Raw genomic sequence first — 16,650 nt, 5'->3', positions numbered from 1 at the left:
TCTTTACAAGTCAAGCGTGTAAGTGGAGCTGCAACTCGAGAGAAGTCCTTGATGAAGATCCGATAGTAGTTATCAAATCCCAAAAAGCATTGGACATCTCTTAATGTTTTCGGGATCTTCCAATCTATAACAGTTTGAACTTTCTTAGGATCTTTCATAAGTGCATCATTTGAAATGATGTAACCTAAAAAATTGACTTGAGTAGTATGGAATACACACTTTTCTATCTTGGCATATAGTCTTGTATCTCTTAATTTTTGTAACACATGACAAACATGAAGTTCATGTTTTTCTAGATTCTTAGAATAGATCAAGATGTCGTCTACATAACAAACCACAAAATCGTCCAAAAACTCTTGAAAAATATCATTCATTAGATGTTGAAAAGTTGTTGGTGCATTTGTAAGTCCAAAAGACATGACATTGTATTCAAAATGTCCATACCTAGTTTGAAACGCAGTCTTCCATTCATCTCCTTCTTTGATGCGTATTAGATTGTATGCTCCCGGAGATCTATTTTTGTATAGAGCTTAGCTTAATTCAGCTGATCAAGAAGTCTAGATATTAAACGTAGTGGATACCTATTCTTAATGGTAATCTTATTGAGTCCTCGATAATCAACATACATCCACAATGATCCATCTTTTTTCTTCACAAATAGAATTGGAATTCCTGTCGGAGATTTAGAATGGCGTATGAAATTCTTGGCTAGATTTTCTTCAATATACTCCTTGAATTTAGTCAACTCATTTTGTGATAAACTATAGATTGGTCCAAATGGCAATTATGCTCCTTCTTGAAGGTCAATTGAGCAATCATAGGGATGATGTTCGAGAGTGTATCTGCATTCTTTTTTTCAAATACATCTTGAAATTCTTGATATTGGCTTAGAATGCCATTTGAAGTCTTTCCACCAGTAGAAACAGGTGTGGCATAAATAATATATGGTGATTCTTTCATAGCAGCATGCAAGAAAGCTTTTACACTTATAAATACAGGTTTAATTGAACTAGACTTATGACTCTCTATTTGATTAACTACAGTGTTAGTTATACTTTTAGAGAAAGTAAGAGTTCGGAAAATCTAATCTATTTGAGGGTTGTATTTTTTTAACCACGATAAATCTAAAATGATTGGATTAGAGGGAGATCTAATGATATTAAATACTACAAAGCTATTATGACTATAGATTATTACTTCTATAAAAAGAATTTTATGAATAATATCTCCAGAAGATAATGGACGACCATCTATGACTTCTACATGAATAGGTTTAGTTTTCTTTATTAAAGATATGCTATGTTTTTTAGTAAATTCTTTATCTAAGAAACATGCTGAGGCTCCTAAATCTAACAAGACAGAGGCTTTGTAATATTTAGGTCCTAAAATAATATTTAATGTAAAACAAAGAGAGGGCTCTGAGGAGAAAATAAGACCTTTACTAGATGTTGTGCAAGGTTCCAGCCGCATAGTCCCTATTGTTGCTGGACAAATTTGTTTTTTGACATATTGTCTTCTTTCACAACCATACTCTTTATTTTGTGATTGCATCATTTCTTTGGATAATGTTGAGCATTGTGCTTTGGTTCTCCACAATATAAACATAATCCTTCTTGATGATGACTCGTCTTTTCTTGCTCAATAAGAGGTTTGAAACGTATTGCATCAATTTGCATATCCTCTACTTTCGAATGTATGTGTTGAAGAGGTGTTGGTGTTGCCATTGAATTATAGTAACGTTGAGGTCCACTTGTACGGTTCTCAGATCGAAATTTAAAAAGGCGATTGTCGCACTTCACAGCAAAGTCAATTGCTTGATTCAGTGTTTGAGGATCAGATAAGTTGAGCATTAATTTTTTTACCTTATATTGTAATCCGTAGAAAAATTGGCTATTAAATGCAGCATCATCCCACTTGATATCAGTTATAAGTTGTCGAAATTGTAAAGCATATAACGTTACTTATCGATTGCCTTGTCGTAAAATACAGATCTTATTGGTTGCAATACGAATTGCATCATGTTCTCCATACATAGATTGAAACTCTGCCAGAAAAGCCTCTAGATTATCCAATATTGGATCTCGTCGTTCAAAGAAAAATGAAAACCACGATAGTGCTGAATTTGAAAGAAGCGTACCAATGAATCTAATTTACGATCCTGGAGTTGGATAGCTTTGGGGTTGAAGTTCAATCATAAATTGTACTTGATTGATAAATCCTCGAAACTTGGATCTGGTACCATCAAACTTCTCGGGTAGGGCAATTCTTGGTTCTCTAACACTGAAGGGACATTCCACCATAGGAGAAAGGACATGATTTGGTGCAGATGTTGAAGCAGCTCCAAGCATTTCTATATCTTCACTTCCTACCAATCTTGTTGCTCCTTGTGGTGGTAAATTGAATTCATGCATTGCAAGCATTAACTCCTTCAATTGCTCTTGCATTTGTGCTATTGCATTCTTTTTTTCAACAAGTTCTGCCATGATAATCCTTAGAAAAGAGAAGATGTCTAATATTGCTCAAGACAAATAGAAGAGAGGACTTGAGAACAAAGAAAATACTAAGGACAATATCTGTTTAGAAGAGGGTAATCCGCAACTTCTAATGTGCTTATATCTTATCAAGAAAAAGGGGTAATCCACTCTTAATCAAGATTAGACAAAGCTCTGATATTGTAGGTGTACTCTTGTCAATCTGATAAGGATAAGAATTCAATGAAAAAAGTAATTCAGACAAGTGAGCCTTCTTTCAAAGAAAGGTAACAAAATATAAATAACCAAGTATGTATATTGAAAGAAAAAGTGGAATGGCTATTGCCAAAAGACAAGAAAACTATAGACCCTTGAAACTAGACTGGAAGCAAGAAAGGAGTTGACAAGAGTGAAGAAGGCTTCACTCTTGTCTCTATATATACTATCTAACTAGGGGCTACGTGGCGACGTTCTATAGGACCTCCAATATGTGTTGACTTTGTAGGACACATGCTTTGACTTACAAGGCAAGTTTTTCTACGTGTAGGCCACATATTTAGCTTGATCTTCAAGCTAACAACATGTGTGGTACATGGCCAACTTGTTGACCATGTTTCTAATCCAAAAAGTCAATTAAAGACACCTATGAAGTCAAAGCAGCATCTATGAAGCTTCCATATTAAATACTATAGAATTAACTTACTTTTACCTAATTTTACTTACTTCCACGTATTTGTATATGTAATTACTAGCTTATATGAGTATGTCCATGACAAAGACTTGGCATGCAACCCACGCAAAGATTCAAATAGAACTCAACAACTCCATTTCACCAAAGACACCATAAGGTAGCAGCATATAATTTCTAATAATATCAATCTTCAACTAGACACAAATCAAGAAGACAATGTAACCATAGCCACGAATATTGACAAAGAACTCCAAGTCATTATCCAATAAAATTTTGCAGATATTAAACACAAAAAAGACAAAGCACAAATAGTTGTTATAATTACAATTGCACAATGCAATTTAACTCAAATAGTTGAGCACTTGATTAGAATGTAAGAAGTATGGGGATTGATATTCCACTTCTCCATATTGATTTGAATCTTTTGACAAATGAATCTAATGAAGACCACTTTTTGCAGCATTGAGTTTCACAATTCATTTTGCATGATTTAAGATGAATGTTGTAAGTCATTTTAATATATCAATTTCTTTTCACTAATATATATTTATTGGTTAAGGTATTATAAGGATCTGGAGGATCAACCAAAAGCTTAAATATCCTAGTAATTTATTTATAAAAAAATAAAAATGCAATTTACCATATAAATTGAGTAGGTATGTTGAAATTCACTGTATAGTTGTTGAACGCTCCATGTGCATTTCAAAAGCTATAACAGAATCCACCAGACTTAATTTGGACTATCATTTCCCTAAAACACTGTCTATACTCTGATCCGTTTAAAAGAGCTAGTAATAAAGAATAAAGGAGTACATTGTACATCTAAAATGTCTTTATCATACATTCTTACAACTAATACGTCATCATCATCATACTATTTTCATATATATATATATATATATATCTATAGACTTGGAACGGCCTATTTACTACTTTCCTAACAAAATCCACCAGACTTAACTTGGACTATCATTTCATATATATATATATATATACATTTAATGTTCGTACCTATATATATATATATATATATATATTCTACATGAGGTTTTAATCAGTGGGGTAGATGTGGCGAAGGGAACTGGGTGCGGCGTGGGACTGTAGAGGCGGAAGGGACAACATCGATCCCACTCACACTGAAACAATGCAGAGTGGACCATGAATGCGAAGTGACGGAGGAATGCGGTGAGAATCTCGAGAGCCATGCAACGAACAAGTTCCCAATCCTGCACTGAGTGAGTGCTTTCAATGCAGTTCGACAAGCCGTGGTAAACCTTCCTGCGGCGTTGAATCTAGATGTCGATAGAGCCACAAGCTGCTGTTGCGAAAGAGACTATCCTGTCAGAACGTGGTGGTCGCGTTCATCGTGCGTCTGATCGGCACTACTGTGTCGAACCTAGACACCTTGATCGCGTTTCTGGTCACGTGTTCCCGGGTGCAGGTGGCGCGGCAAGATCTGCGGTGCTCTGTCCGCGGTTAATCGTACCGTTGCCGGATTGGCTGCGGAACCCATGGGAGAGCTTCACACTGGGCATTGTCTCCACAGTTCGAAGTATGTGTAAGAAAAAAATTCACCATGTTGTGTCCGTTTGTCTCTGCACGCGCTGTTAACGACGATGAGCAAAACGGGCTTTAGTACTCACACATCAGTGCTCGTGACCCGACTGTCAAGTCCTGCCGCTTTGAATGATAGTGTTGGAGCTGCGGCTTACAATCGTTTCATTACAACCTCCGCCGCAGTAATGGCGCTGAACAATGAATGAAATTCCGGAAGGGATGGGCTCTCCGGAATCTGCGATTTGTAACAGTGTGTATGCAGGAAGGCAAAACAAGCTCCGGACATGTGCTTGGGACCGACAGAGGGTTATAAATAAGGCGAAGGATTCTGTAGCTGCTGTGGCATTACGGTGGGTCTATGCGCAGCTTTCCAAGTGCGTTGTTGGAACTTCGATCCGTCAGCTTCCCAGTGCGTACTCCTAACCCGTGCTATTTGGTGATACCCTGTAGTCCTGCTCTATCCTGGTTGTTGTTCTGTAAAATGTCGAGATGAGCGGTTCTTTTGCCACGGAAAAGTGCTTTACGGAGAGTGCTTTCCTAGTTTTCTCTGTCAACGGAAAATTTGTTTCACATGGGCGCGTCCAAGACTTCCAACTTCTGACGCTGACGAATTATTAATTTACTCGTATTGGTTGGATTCCGAAAAGCGAACGCGACACTAGCATTCACTAGCTAAAATGATAACTCAGGCTGGTTCCAGAACAGCTATCTTCTACAGGATCCAGCGGTGAACGTCGGTAAATGGATGTGGTCGATTGTCTAGATTGTGGCTGAGTGACTTGTTCTGATTGTTCTAAACGACCCAACAGAGCTAATGTATTATCTTCCTGTTCTCATTCAGTTTTTTGCTATGGACTACGTATCAGCTCATATCATTTTGTTCAGAAAGAGAGCTCTAATATTGCAGCTTTGAAATTTGTCTCCCCCGGTGTGCTAGGGGCATCTTCGTTAGAAACAAGCACCACATCAACTTTCCAGCCGTGCGCAATCTGGCATGGACATTTGCTCGGTCTTTACGGAAGTATCATCTGAAGGTCATTGGTCTGAGCCGTCCCCTAATTGTTCGGCATACTGGACGTCTGTCGTTCAATAAAGATTGGGTTGGTAGCGGAGAGGGCCCACTTCTATCCGCGTAAAGGGCGAATTTGTTAATGTCGTTCATTCCGAAAAGCCCGTGGAATTGTCTCTTACCTCTCAACATGTACCAAACGTTAGACATGTATCAGATTGTGGTGCCTACGAATTCCCACTTGTTGTGGAGACAATCTGACCATACTTACTGGTTGGTGTGCTCTACAGTCTTGGCTTCTGGTATGCCCTATCAACTCCGACACTCCCCGTGTCTGTAATGCGGCGCTCAGTGGACTCACAGTAGAGTCAATCCTTCAAGTTGTTATCAAAGCTTTTGCGAACCCCATGAGTATAATCAGAGTAGGGCCTTTGTGGCGTGTGATCATTAATGGATAAATCGTGTGAAGTCTTCCCTCTTCTGAATGCTTCAGTCTCTTCGACGCAAGTTAGAAACTAACGAACTGATCGTTTGGCATTGACTTTGGGTTCTGGCATCAGCAATTATTTGGCGTCTAAGTGGATGGCATCGATCCAAATTCGAGGACGTGATTATATTCTTACAACGGTTGCGAGTTTTGGTAATATGTAATCTTTCTGGCCCACAATTTAGTAAAAGATATGGCGGTGGACACTTCTACTCCGGCCCTCACTTCTGCAATTCCACACACCAAGGTACTTGCACTTTCATTAAACTCGCGTTCTTGCAGATTCACATTACTTGAAAAGCACAAAATTACACCCTTCTCAGTTGTCTACGATGCACTTGCTTCGGCGTACTGTATCCTCCACGCGATGGACTGGATAGGCTGTGCACGGGGTTGGTGAATCTGAAAACTGCTCTATCACTCGGACACATTGTTTTTGTAGCCCACACGATGATTAGTTCTCTTAGCGCATTTTTCAATCCCTCAGTGCGAAGCGGAGGCGATCATTAACTTTATTTATCTTTTTCTTGAGTTGAGGGCGTTCTAGATGCACTCTGGAACCGAAAATGTGCTTGAATTTTGTGTCTAGCAGGAAACAAAAAAAACCCTACCCATAAAAGCTTGGTATTACAACGAAAACGATGATCACCCGAGCAAGCCTCACCAGTATTCTCCCAATCGAGAAGTGTCGACCGATCATCTCCAGAGTAAGTCCAGAATCATTTTCTCCTCTGATTATGTTAGAACTTACAGACTCTTGGGGGAAAAATGCACGTCACCGAATCTGTCCTTATTAGTCCATGACACATGTGTGTTAATGTTCGTAGACTCTTAGGATTGTCATAGTTCGAATGTACAGGTGGCGCTAGGAACCAAGCTCAAGTTTACAGCTGCGCAGCGAATGTTTGTTTTGGTTCAAGCTTACATATAAAACTGTCTGGAATCCTGAATACAATCATGTTCTCTTCCCGATTGCTGTAGAAGGAAATTCGCTTTCCGACCACAGCGATGGTGCTAATATATATACATGTCGCTCCTCCCGCTTGCAGAGCTGGGGGTCCTCACATGGACCGAAATCGAAGCCGACGGTTATGAACAAAATAAATTCCTGAACAAAATTAAGGTTTCACGCTGTTACAGCTACGAGGTAATGTTCGAACAGTAACTAGCCATTACTGGTGTCAACGGTGCGGTTTTCTTTCGAACTGTGCAGAAGTTAACCTAGATGGAAGAGGAGAATTTAGTCTGTTATATGTTTGTTGACTTATTATATCTTCTGCATCGTACAGGAGGTAATAACTGTAGCGCCTGGAAAGCTACCGAATTTTGAGGCGAACACGAAGAAGTTTTTTATGGAGCACTTGCACGACCACGAGGAGATTCGATTCATACTCGATGGCATAGGTGGATTCCTTGAATTCCTTCAGTTTTCCATCACTTGATTCCATGTTAAAGTTACCGCTGAAACCGTTGTAGTCTTCGAGTTTGAGTAGTAGTCTAGGAACTTCAGAGCTTGATGAAGCATAATTCGGTTGACTGCAGGCTATGAGGATGTGCGGGATTTCGACGGACAATGGATCCGAATCGAGATTAAGAAGGGTGATCTCATAGTGTTGCCACCTGGCATGTACCATCGCTTCATTCTGGATGAGAAGAAATACCTCAAGGTATAGTTATCAGTGAAACAGCGAAATTGTACATCAAAATTGAATTCATTTGGTTCGATTTTGTAACAACCGATGGCTCCTCTCGATTAATCTCAATGCTTGGATCAGGACCTAGTCTTTAGTGTGTCTTGTCTACATTGTGAACATGTGCATTCTTCAGCCCCTGAACCATGCGGATTTGGCTGGCAGGCGCTTCTGTTGTACCAAGGAACACCGAGTCGAATACAGTTTGAAAAGAACCCCGAGACCGACGCCATGGAAGTCCGGTATATGACTTGCCTAAATTATCTGTAATGTAGGACTAATTACCTCGCTTCTGGAGAAGCAGATTTTCATAGTTTTTTACTTGACTATCAATTATTAACGCGCTGTGCGCGTGGATATTCTACAGGGTGGCCTACGTCAATTCAGTGCTGGGGCCGGAGCTGGAGTCGCCGCCGGAAAAGCAGCACATCGCCGAGCCGGAGAACCACGCCTTGGCAGCGGCAGTAAAAGCTATGGAAGCAATCAGAGTGTGAGAGAATTGTTGTATGTACTAATAATTTCACTACCTTCAGTTAGCCTCAGTGGTAAATGCGCGCTGTACATCAAGGAACATGTGTGGACCTCTCCCTAGCTGCAGTTATCCGCAACAAGGTTTAATTTAGCGATGTGGGGTCAGTTGATACATCTTACGGACGCGCTTACCTGCTTCGGCTGCAGACTACCAGGTGTTTGTATGTTAAATAACAGGGCATCTCGTATCTGGGCTTCAGTGTACTTCAAACTCTCATGTCCAGAATAAGGATAACTACCTCTTAGATCCGTTGAGCGGCACATTATAAACAATGTTTTCTTCAACATTGTCGGTGGATGAAAGTATGTTCGTTTGTGTTAGTCTAACTGCGCACTCTTGATCAGACTGTTAACCAATGGAGTGTAAACAAAAACTCTTCAAAGGAAATTGATATCACTCAGAGAAAATGGCTTCCATTTGACTGTCAACCTTGCGAGAAATTATGTAGGAACAACCTTGCAAAATCTCTGAATAATGAGCGCAAAGTTGACAGACTTGAGTTGGATACAGAGCATGATAGTAAACCAGTTAAATTGTCTTTTTTCGGAAATTGGGTTTCTTCATTTACATTCTAATCTACGTTGGTGGAATTTAGTGAGACAAGGCTGATGTCTAATAGACAATCGAAACCGCCTATCAATCCATCGTACACAATCAAGCAGCCTGTCTAAAGGATGAGGCAATCACGAATGAAGGTCATGAGTAAACATTGAATGCTAGAAACATACTTCCGCTACAGAAGCAAACAAACCTGCAGAGAAATCTGCAATGAGAGAAAAGATAACCTTCTATGTTGTTTGTTCGCAGCAAAAAGCCAAACCGTCCGACGTTTCTTTAAATCGAGAAAGGTTTAATGCCAACCACAAACGTAGTCCAAGAAGGCTACCAGTCCAATGGAAGCAGGATAAAGGGCTATTCCAATGAAAGCCATCCAAAGTGGGAAAGTTGTGCGGAGAGCTGCCACGGAGCCCATCAACAAAGTCGCAAAGAAAATTACGAAAATTTCGGCTGAGAAATCCCATTGAAGGCTTCGGAAATACACAATTGCCAAGAAAATTCCCAAGCACATGGTGTTATTCATGGTCACAGCACCATAAATCTGCACGGTCAAAGTCAAAGGAAATGAATCAGGTAATGGGCATTCACACAAGACTAAACTAGCATAGTAAAAGACACATCAATAACGCTAAGTCTCGAAACCTTGAAAAAGGAAATGTACAATCACAACAAAATTCAATCTCGAGTCATCGGAACACATTTCTCTTCCAGATCACCACTCTATTAAGGACAGTACCTAGACAATCAAGGCTATCAGTTGCTTTGAAACGTGAATTGAGGAACAGACTGTACAACCCAGGCATGAAAAAAAGCCCGCCATACCTGAGAGTAAGTCATGGAAATGTTCTTCTTGCGTTTCCTCTTGGCGAAGATGAGAGAAGAAATTGCTTCGCTGGAATTGGTCGCTAGAGGTGTAGCAATGAAGGAGATGAAAAAGGGAGAAATTCCTGAAGCTTCAGAAAAGCCACTAATTGCATCTACTAAGGGGTCAGCAAAAATGGCAGCAACAGCAGCTCCAGAAAGCAAATAGAAAATTGCTTTTGTGATGACCTGGGCTTTGGTTGGGTCACTGTTGCTCTCATTCTCGTCGTCGTCATCGTTTGCCTCGTCCGCTAAGGACGCTAAATCCAACTTGGCATTCTGCATCCATGATTAACTTTCAGCTGGACGAACATGTAATTGCACGTCGACAAATGTACATTGCTACCTTCTCCACAACAATACATATCCGTCATGTGGAGAACCTGGGGGGTCAAATTCTCACCTGGGCCTCGAAGTCCCAACCGTGGTGTTCAGAGGGAGAGGATCTGTCCACTTTGACTGTGTTCGTTTTCGGGAGGCTAATGGATTTGGAGGACTTTATCCACCGCTTTATACCCTCAAGGAATTCGTCCACCGAAATTCGGTTATCCCTTGAGACGTCGAACTCCAACATCCAATGCTGAAGCTCTTCTTCGTCAGGGACTTGGCCATTATCACGCTCAATCCCTAAACCCAGAATCAAACCCCTCAGCTCCGTCATGGTGAGGTGTTCATCATTGTCTGGGTCGAAATGACGGAATAACCTTGTAAAAAACGGAGCACAAGTTTGGGTTAGTCCGAGTAATATCTAAAATTGAAATTTAACGTACTTCTTGAGTCGCAAGACAGAAATATGCAAACGACGATTCAACTTCAGACTGCTGAACAAGCAAACCAGAAACAGCATGATCTTTTGCACTAAGCGAGAAGATAAGCGTGCTCAAAAGATAAATTAAAAACTTACTTCAGCAGCACCTCCTCATTTGGTTCACTATTGGCAGTGAAAAGGCTGCCCCAGTTTTGTTCATGTGAAAGGTGGGATACCTTATGAAGAGCATGGTTCCTCATATACCTGTGCTTTGCCCATGCTATTCTTCTTTCCTGTATCCGAGGAGCCATAAGCTGCATCCAATTGAACAGAGCAATACTCTTTGTGAGATTTATTCAATTTTCGAATGCAAAGAATGATAACCGCGCGTTTTATCAAGCTTCTCAGAAACCCCTTCGAAAGTCTCAATCACCTGATAACCACAGTAGCTGAAGAGCCCAATTACTGCGATAACAGCTGCGATTGCAACAAAGACATGTCCCTCTGCATTCCAGTCTAGTAGTCGAGGTATCTGTGCCACAATATAGGGCAGAAGAGTGGCCATCATTATCCACGACGCCCATTTCGTTTGTTGATCGGTCGTAACTCCCGTTTCTGTTTCCATAGTGCCCAGTAACTCAACATCAATCCAGTGGCATCTTAAAATAAAAATAAAAATAAAACTATAATAGACGTAAACGCATGGGTAAATTAACATGGACAACTCGAAGAGTAAATATATTTTCATGGATGATCAATACCTCGCGTACGAGGGTGGTGAAGAGTGTGAATAAGCTGTCTCTGAGCACCAAAAGGACACAAACAGTGTGGCGAGTTTCATGAAGAGAATAAAATGTGGGCACCTGTAAGATGAAAACCTTTGGTTAATGTCCGATCCTTGGCCACAAGCTTGGAATTAGCGAAATGCGGCACGAGATCACATCGGCCGACGATAAGGCACGATCCCCACAGCGCCGTGAGCAACATAACCGACGATCCAGCAAGCAAGCCCATACCTACGAACACTTTCTCCTGTGCTTCTGCCAGGTTTGCTCCAAATCCCGAGACTACATTCAAGGAAAACTGGAATTCACATGTGCTGGTTGATCGGTTGAGCAAAATAATCCAACTAGATGCCCAAACTAATGCAATTTCAAGTCTAAAAGCTGTTTACTCAACAATAGGCGATACTTTTACCACTAAACTCGACCACAACAACCCTCACGTAACAATGAAGATTACGTGAACGAGCGGTCATTCTGACGTTTGACATCGTTCTTAGTGATTGCGCTAAGACTAGGACCCAAACAGCTAGAGCCAATGATAAAGAAAGCGCAACGCACCAACAGCTATTCAATATTAGTAGAAGTAGGACTTGTAAACGATTTTCTCAGGAGGATCGAATCGATTCATGTAGATTCAAGTAGGACAGCAGAAGAAGTAAGCCCGCTAACGGACACTACATTAACTGAATTTGTAAATTCCCAATGAGCAAGTACCGATGCAAATTCGAGTTAGAACAGGTTAAGTTCAGGACGACTGTCTATTGTCACTCACTTTCAAGGCCTTTGAAGTCTGCGATCAACTTTCAAGGCCTCAGCTAAGAAACTGGTACACATTCAAAGAATCCAATGGTGGTCCGGTGGATTTTTAGCAATAACAATACAGGGACACGAAAAAAAAAAAAAAAAAAAAAAAAAAAACACACACACACACACACACACACACAAACAAAACATACATAAACCATTCTTTAAAGAAAGTCGAAATTAATAGACACATGGGTCACAAGACTCCAAAACCCCCGTTCTCAAATAGGTTAAAATATCTCATCTCTGCATTCGCGAGCACGTACCAGTGATGAGCAATGCATCGGGAAAGGCACCAAAAATAGGCAAAAGAAGGCCCCCAATGATACCGGGGCTCATGACCGTCAACAGAAGCTCACTCCCATCGGACAAAAGTTGCGCGGCCTGGAGCATCATGTACCCGTAGATCACTAGAAGCGCTGCGTTTCCTCCCAAGCTCACCGAGCAGGGCATGACCCCGTATTTCTCTTCACACGTACCACTTTGGCCCACAAACCCCCCAAAGCCCCTCCACTGCCTCTCATTGTCTTTCTTTCGCAGCACAGACTCAATCTTCCACGCATTGCCTCTATCGCTGTATGGCGTGGCCTCCGTTTCCCCGTGCACTAACACTGATTGCAACATCAATGCCACTACAAGCAATGCGATGCTTGATTCAAGCAACTGCGTTCCTCGCGACTTCATCGTGCCGCCAATCGTGCTCCTCCCTCGTCCCTATGCGCACTCTCTCGCGAAATCACTTTGTAACTAATATCGCCGCTTTGTAGAATACCCAGGAATCCGAATCTCAGAATCTGGGATGCAGTGGTTGCAACAGGACTCCTAAATTACGGATTTGCCGCGCGGACGCCATTTGCATGGGCATAGTGACTGGTACCCTCGTGTAGGTCCAGGTTAACGGGAGGTGAAACGGGTAGGTAAAACGGCACGTCCTATTCTGCTGGGTCTTGCTTAGAAAACGGGCGTTACATGAGAGAGACCAGAAGTCGCTTATGACTGGGAGTCTTGAACTGCTAGGCGGCTCCAGATGGAATACTGCTTGCATTTTAAGCGGTCTAAGCTTTAAATCCAATTGTAGTTAGTGAAAGTTAAAGTGGAGTTCACAAGTATCTGAACAGTGTTTCAGCTAACTTTACTGAAGGATTCAAAGTTTGCGAGTGGCAGGATGCTGCACACCCTAATTTAGTCCCTCGAAAAAGATAAGAATATGTGAATCGACAGTCGAAATCCAGCATGGTGTCCACGAGCATTGCAATATCGACGAAGTTATCAAACTGGAGCCTCAGCTTTTGCTACTGAAAAGAAAGTCCTCGTGCATCAAGCCCTTGCGCAGTAGGATCCTCTCTGCTACAACAGAAAACGAACTGAACTAAACCTAAAACACACTCACGCATATCGCAACTTGTCCTCTCGAAATTTTCCCAAGAAAAACAGTCCATTCGCCTCGGCTTCAGCACACTCATACCAGAGTTTCCACAGGGCCAGTGCATGGCATAGACCTCGGGTGTTGATGAAGCTGCGCGGCTCGTACCAGAATCTGATCCGTCATGCTCGTCTATTTTAGGGCTTTCGTGGATACAATAGCACAAGCATTTGACCCGGAGATGTTGCACTGGGTGATGAGCGAAAATGCTCGCCAAGAACTCCAAATAAAGAAGGATTCGCAAACAAAATGAGTTGTCCCAATCTCGAAGACGCGCAGTTAACACAGTGGGATAATACTCCTGAATTTCCTATCAAGTGGGAAGATTGATCCCAACATCTCAGCTCTCGTTTCCCATTGGTTACAACCCCTCCCTAAGCTTCTGATCGTAAGTTAATAACTACAGTAAAGTACCTTACCTCTCCGCAACACCGCAAAACGCCTCCGCAACACGGATTCGTGAACTGGAAGCCCCGGGACTACACCTCGTGCTCGCCTTAAACCAGGCTCTGGATCCGGAGCAGAAGGGAAATACCATTACTCTGCAGGTTACGAAATTAGAATTCAGCGAAACACTTCGCCATCGATCTGCTCGCGCGGCGGAGCCGCGAATCAATCCGCAGCGGAACCGCCCTTACGGACACCACTTGCCGCAGCTATGCTCTCCTCCCTGCGTATAAATACGCCGTGTCGGTATATTGTATATTTACGGTGTAATCGTATTCCGCTTATTACGTATCGAAAGGATCTACGTTTTGGTAGGTCTTGTGTAAGTCATGGAAGGGGTGATGTATTCTTTAGATGATAAAATGGGAATGTATTAACCTTGATTCTATGGTGTAAGAGATTCAATGGTCATTGAATAACAACCTAAACTTGATTCTAAAATAAATTATTCCATATTTTTAAAATATTTGAGCATTTTGTGATTTATTATGACTAAGAATGTGTAATATGGTGGATATAAACTTTGTTTTAATGTTTGGTCAGTTTTACTCCATTAATAGTACTCTACCATTGATATTCTATTACTAAACTAATTTAAAATTAATTTTTAAAGCAAAAAATTGTATAGTACAGTTAAAAGGGAAGGAACTTTATTTTTTGCATTAAAAGCATCAAAAGTTATTGGAAGTTACTTTACTTGACAAAGTAACACAAAGTATTATTTCTGTATAAAGATATGAGAGTTTTATATTTAGGAGCATATTCAATTAAGCTATCTAAAACTTAAATCAACCTACTACATAATTGTGTAAGTTACTCATGGTGCTCTTATAGTATTGTAAAAAATAATTGTATTTCTTTACTAATCCACAATATCCTTAATTCTTTGTTGAAGAGCAATGCTACTTCTACCAAAGTTGTCATATAAATCATTATAGCAGGCTTTTGATTTAGTTAATGATATTGTATATGTACAAACATATGCAATAGTAAAGAAACCCTTAGATTCCATTAATATCACTATGAAGTGTGATTACAACTAACAATACAACCTTCAAAATGACTAAGAGGCCAATGTCAAAATACAACATCAAAACATAGCTATGTACTTAATATACTACTTGTTCTTTCTCAATGTAAAATTGCTAATAACTAATAGTTGGAGGCATATCTTAGATTGCAACAATAAACATAATTATTAGCTTATTGATGTCAATGGTAATCCTATTGCTTGCCAACTTTAAACTAACAAGCATGCATCTATTGCATAGATGCTTGATTTCAGGGTAGCTTCAAAATGCATGTTAATTGCCTTGCAAATAAAAAAATATTAAATTAGCACATCAATAAAAATGTATTGGCAAAAAGTACTTTAGCACCAAAAAAGATTTAGATGCATTTAGGCAAAGTTGGCAAAGCAATGTCTATCCCTACACCAAGCATCTTTTTAAAATGCATTGGAATAAGTTAAAGGATAAGGGTCAAGTTATAATGGCACTTCTTAATTACCTTGACATCATTGAGATCAAGGATTACAAGGAGCATTTGTTGCTGCATGAATAAATAGATTTTCTAATATTATAAATGTAAACTTATTAATTATGGAAGGAGTTCATTCTATACTAAAAGATATCTATAAGATATAATCTAAGATTTCCTAAAAGTATATACAAGTTTATTACAAGCCTATATGAATTAGACCAATAAAATTAGAAGTCAAGTTTTAAGAAAGCACACATTTTTGTTATAATCATAGCATGTTGTTCTATAAGAATGTGATTTGGAAGGTTTGCATTTGCATTTAAAGAAGTGCACAAATATTTTTTTAAGATGGATAAAATAAAATATTTATATTTAGAGATTTTTATTCAAATTGTAGAACTGTTATGAGTCAAGGACAAGAACTCGATGAAAAAACAGTTCAGACAAGTAAGCCTTCACTCAAAGAAAAGCAACAAAATATGAATAATAAGTATGTATATTGAAAAGAGAAACTAGAATGGCTATTGCCAAAAGACAAGAAAACTAGAGACCCTTGAAACTAGACTAGAAGCAAGAAAGGAGTTGACAAGAGTGAAGAAGCCTTCACTCTTGTCTCTATATATACTATCTAACTAGGGGCTACGTGGCAACGTTCTATAGGACCTCCAATATGTGTTGACTTTGTAGGACACATGCCTTGACTTACAAGGCAAGTTTTTCTACATGTGGGCCACATAGTTAGCTTGATCTTCAAGCTAACAACATGTGTGGCACATGGCCAACTTGTTGACCACGTTTCTAATCCAAAAAGTCAATTAAAGACACCTATGAAGTCAAAGCAGCGTCTAGGAAGTTTCTAGGAAGCTTCTATATTAAATATTATAGAATTAACTTACTTTTGCCTACTTTTACTTACTTCTACCTATTTCTATATGTAATTATTAGCTTACATGATTATGGCTGTGACATTACCCCCCCTTCTAGAGACGAATTCCACGAGGAGCGGTCATCATATGTTGAGGAAATCTATGATGCGACGAATTGTATTCACCACATACTCTGATCTCTGTTCTCTTCGAAGATGATTGATAGGGCCTCTCAACC

General features: G+C 40.2%; 2 protein-coding genes across 8 annotated transcripts; one reads left to right on the top strand and one right to left on the bottom strand.

The window, feature by feature from the left end:
• Positions 1 to 4,535: 4,535 nt before the first annotated feature.
• Positions 4,536 to 8,722, top strand: LOC112290111 (uncharacterized). Of its 7 annotated transcripts, none has more exons than XM_090255240.1 (8): positions 4,536 to 5,128; positions 6,289 to 6,462; positions 6,808 to 6,922; positions 7,265 to 7,362; positions 7,505 to 7,619; positions 7,758 to 7,882; positions 8,072 to 8,148; positions 8,274 to 8,722. In XM_090255240.1, the coding sequence occupies exons 2-8, from the start codon at positions 6,409 to 6,411 to the stop codon at positions 8,398 to 8,400; spliced, it is 711 nt and encodes a 236-aa protein (XP_090111366.1). In that variant the 5' UTR covers positions 4,536 to 5,128; positions 6,289 to 6,408; the 3' UTR covers positions 8,401 to 8,722. The 7 variants fall into 7 exon arrangements, with proteins under 7 accessions (XP_090111366.1, XP_073394337.1, XP_024391837.1 ...); XM_073538236.2 differs by having other exon boundaries at positions 5,106 to 5,128; positions 6,805 to 6,922; XM_024536069.3 differs by lacking the exon at positions 4,536 to 5,128 and adding an exon at positions 5,879 to 6,030.
• A 111-nt stretch (positions 8,723 to 8,833) lies between these two features.
• Positions 8,834 to 14,017, bottom strand: LOC112290110 (sodium/calcium exchanger NCL). Its single transcript, XM_024536064.3, has 7 exons — positions 12,461 to 14,017; positions 11,469 to 11,672; positions 11,039 to 11,220; positions 10,762 to 10,919; positions 10,261 to 10,561; positions 9,819 to 10,136; positions 8,834 to 9,537 (listed from the first exon to the last, which is right to left on the bottom strand). Exons 1-7 carry the CDS (start codon positions 12,876 to 12,878, stop codon positions 9,289 to 9,291), a joined length of 1,830 nt encoding a protein of 609 aa, XP_024391832.1. The 5' UTR covers positions 12,879 to 14,017; the 3' UTR covers positions 8,834 to 9,288.
• Between the last annotated feature and the right edge of the window lie 2,633 nt (positions 14,018 to 16,650).

Source organism: Physcomitrium patens, chromosome 13 (genome assembly GCF_059467195.1).
Source record: "Physcomitrium patens ecotype Gransden chromosome 13, ASM5946719v1, whole genome shotgun sequence".
Lineage (NCBI taxonomy): Eukaryota > Viridiplantae > Streptophyta > Bryopsida > Funariales > Funariaceae > Physcomitrium > Physcomitrium patens.
This window is presented reverse-complemented; position numbering and strand designations above follow the sequence as displayed.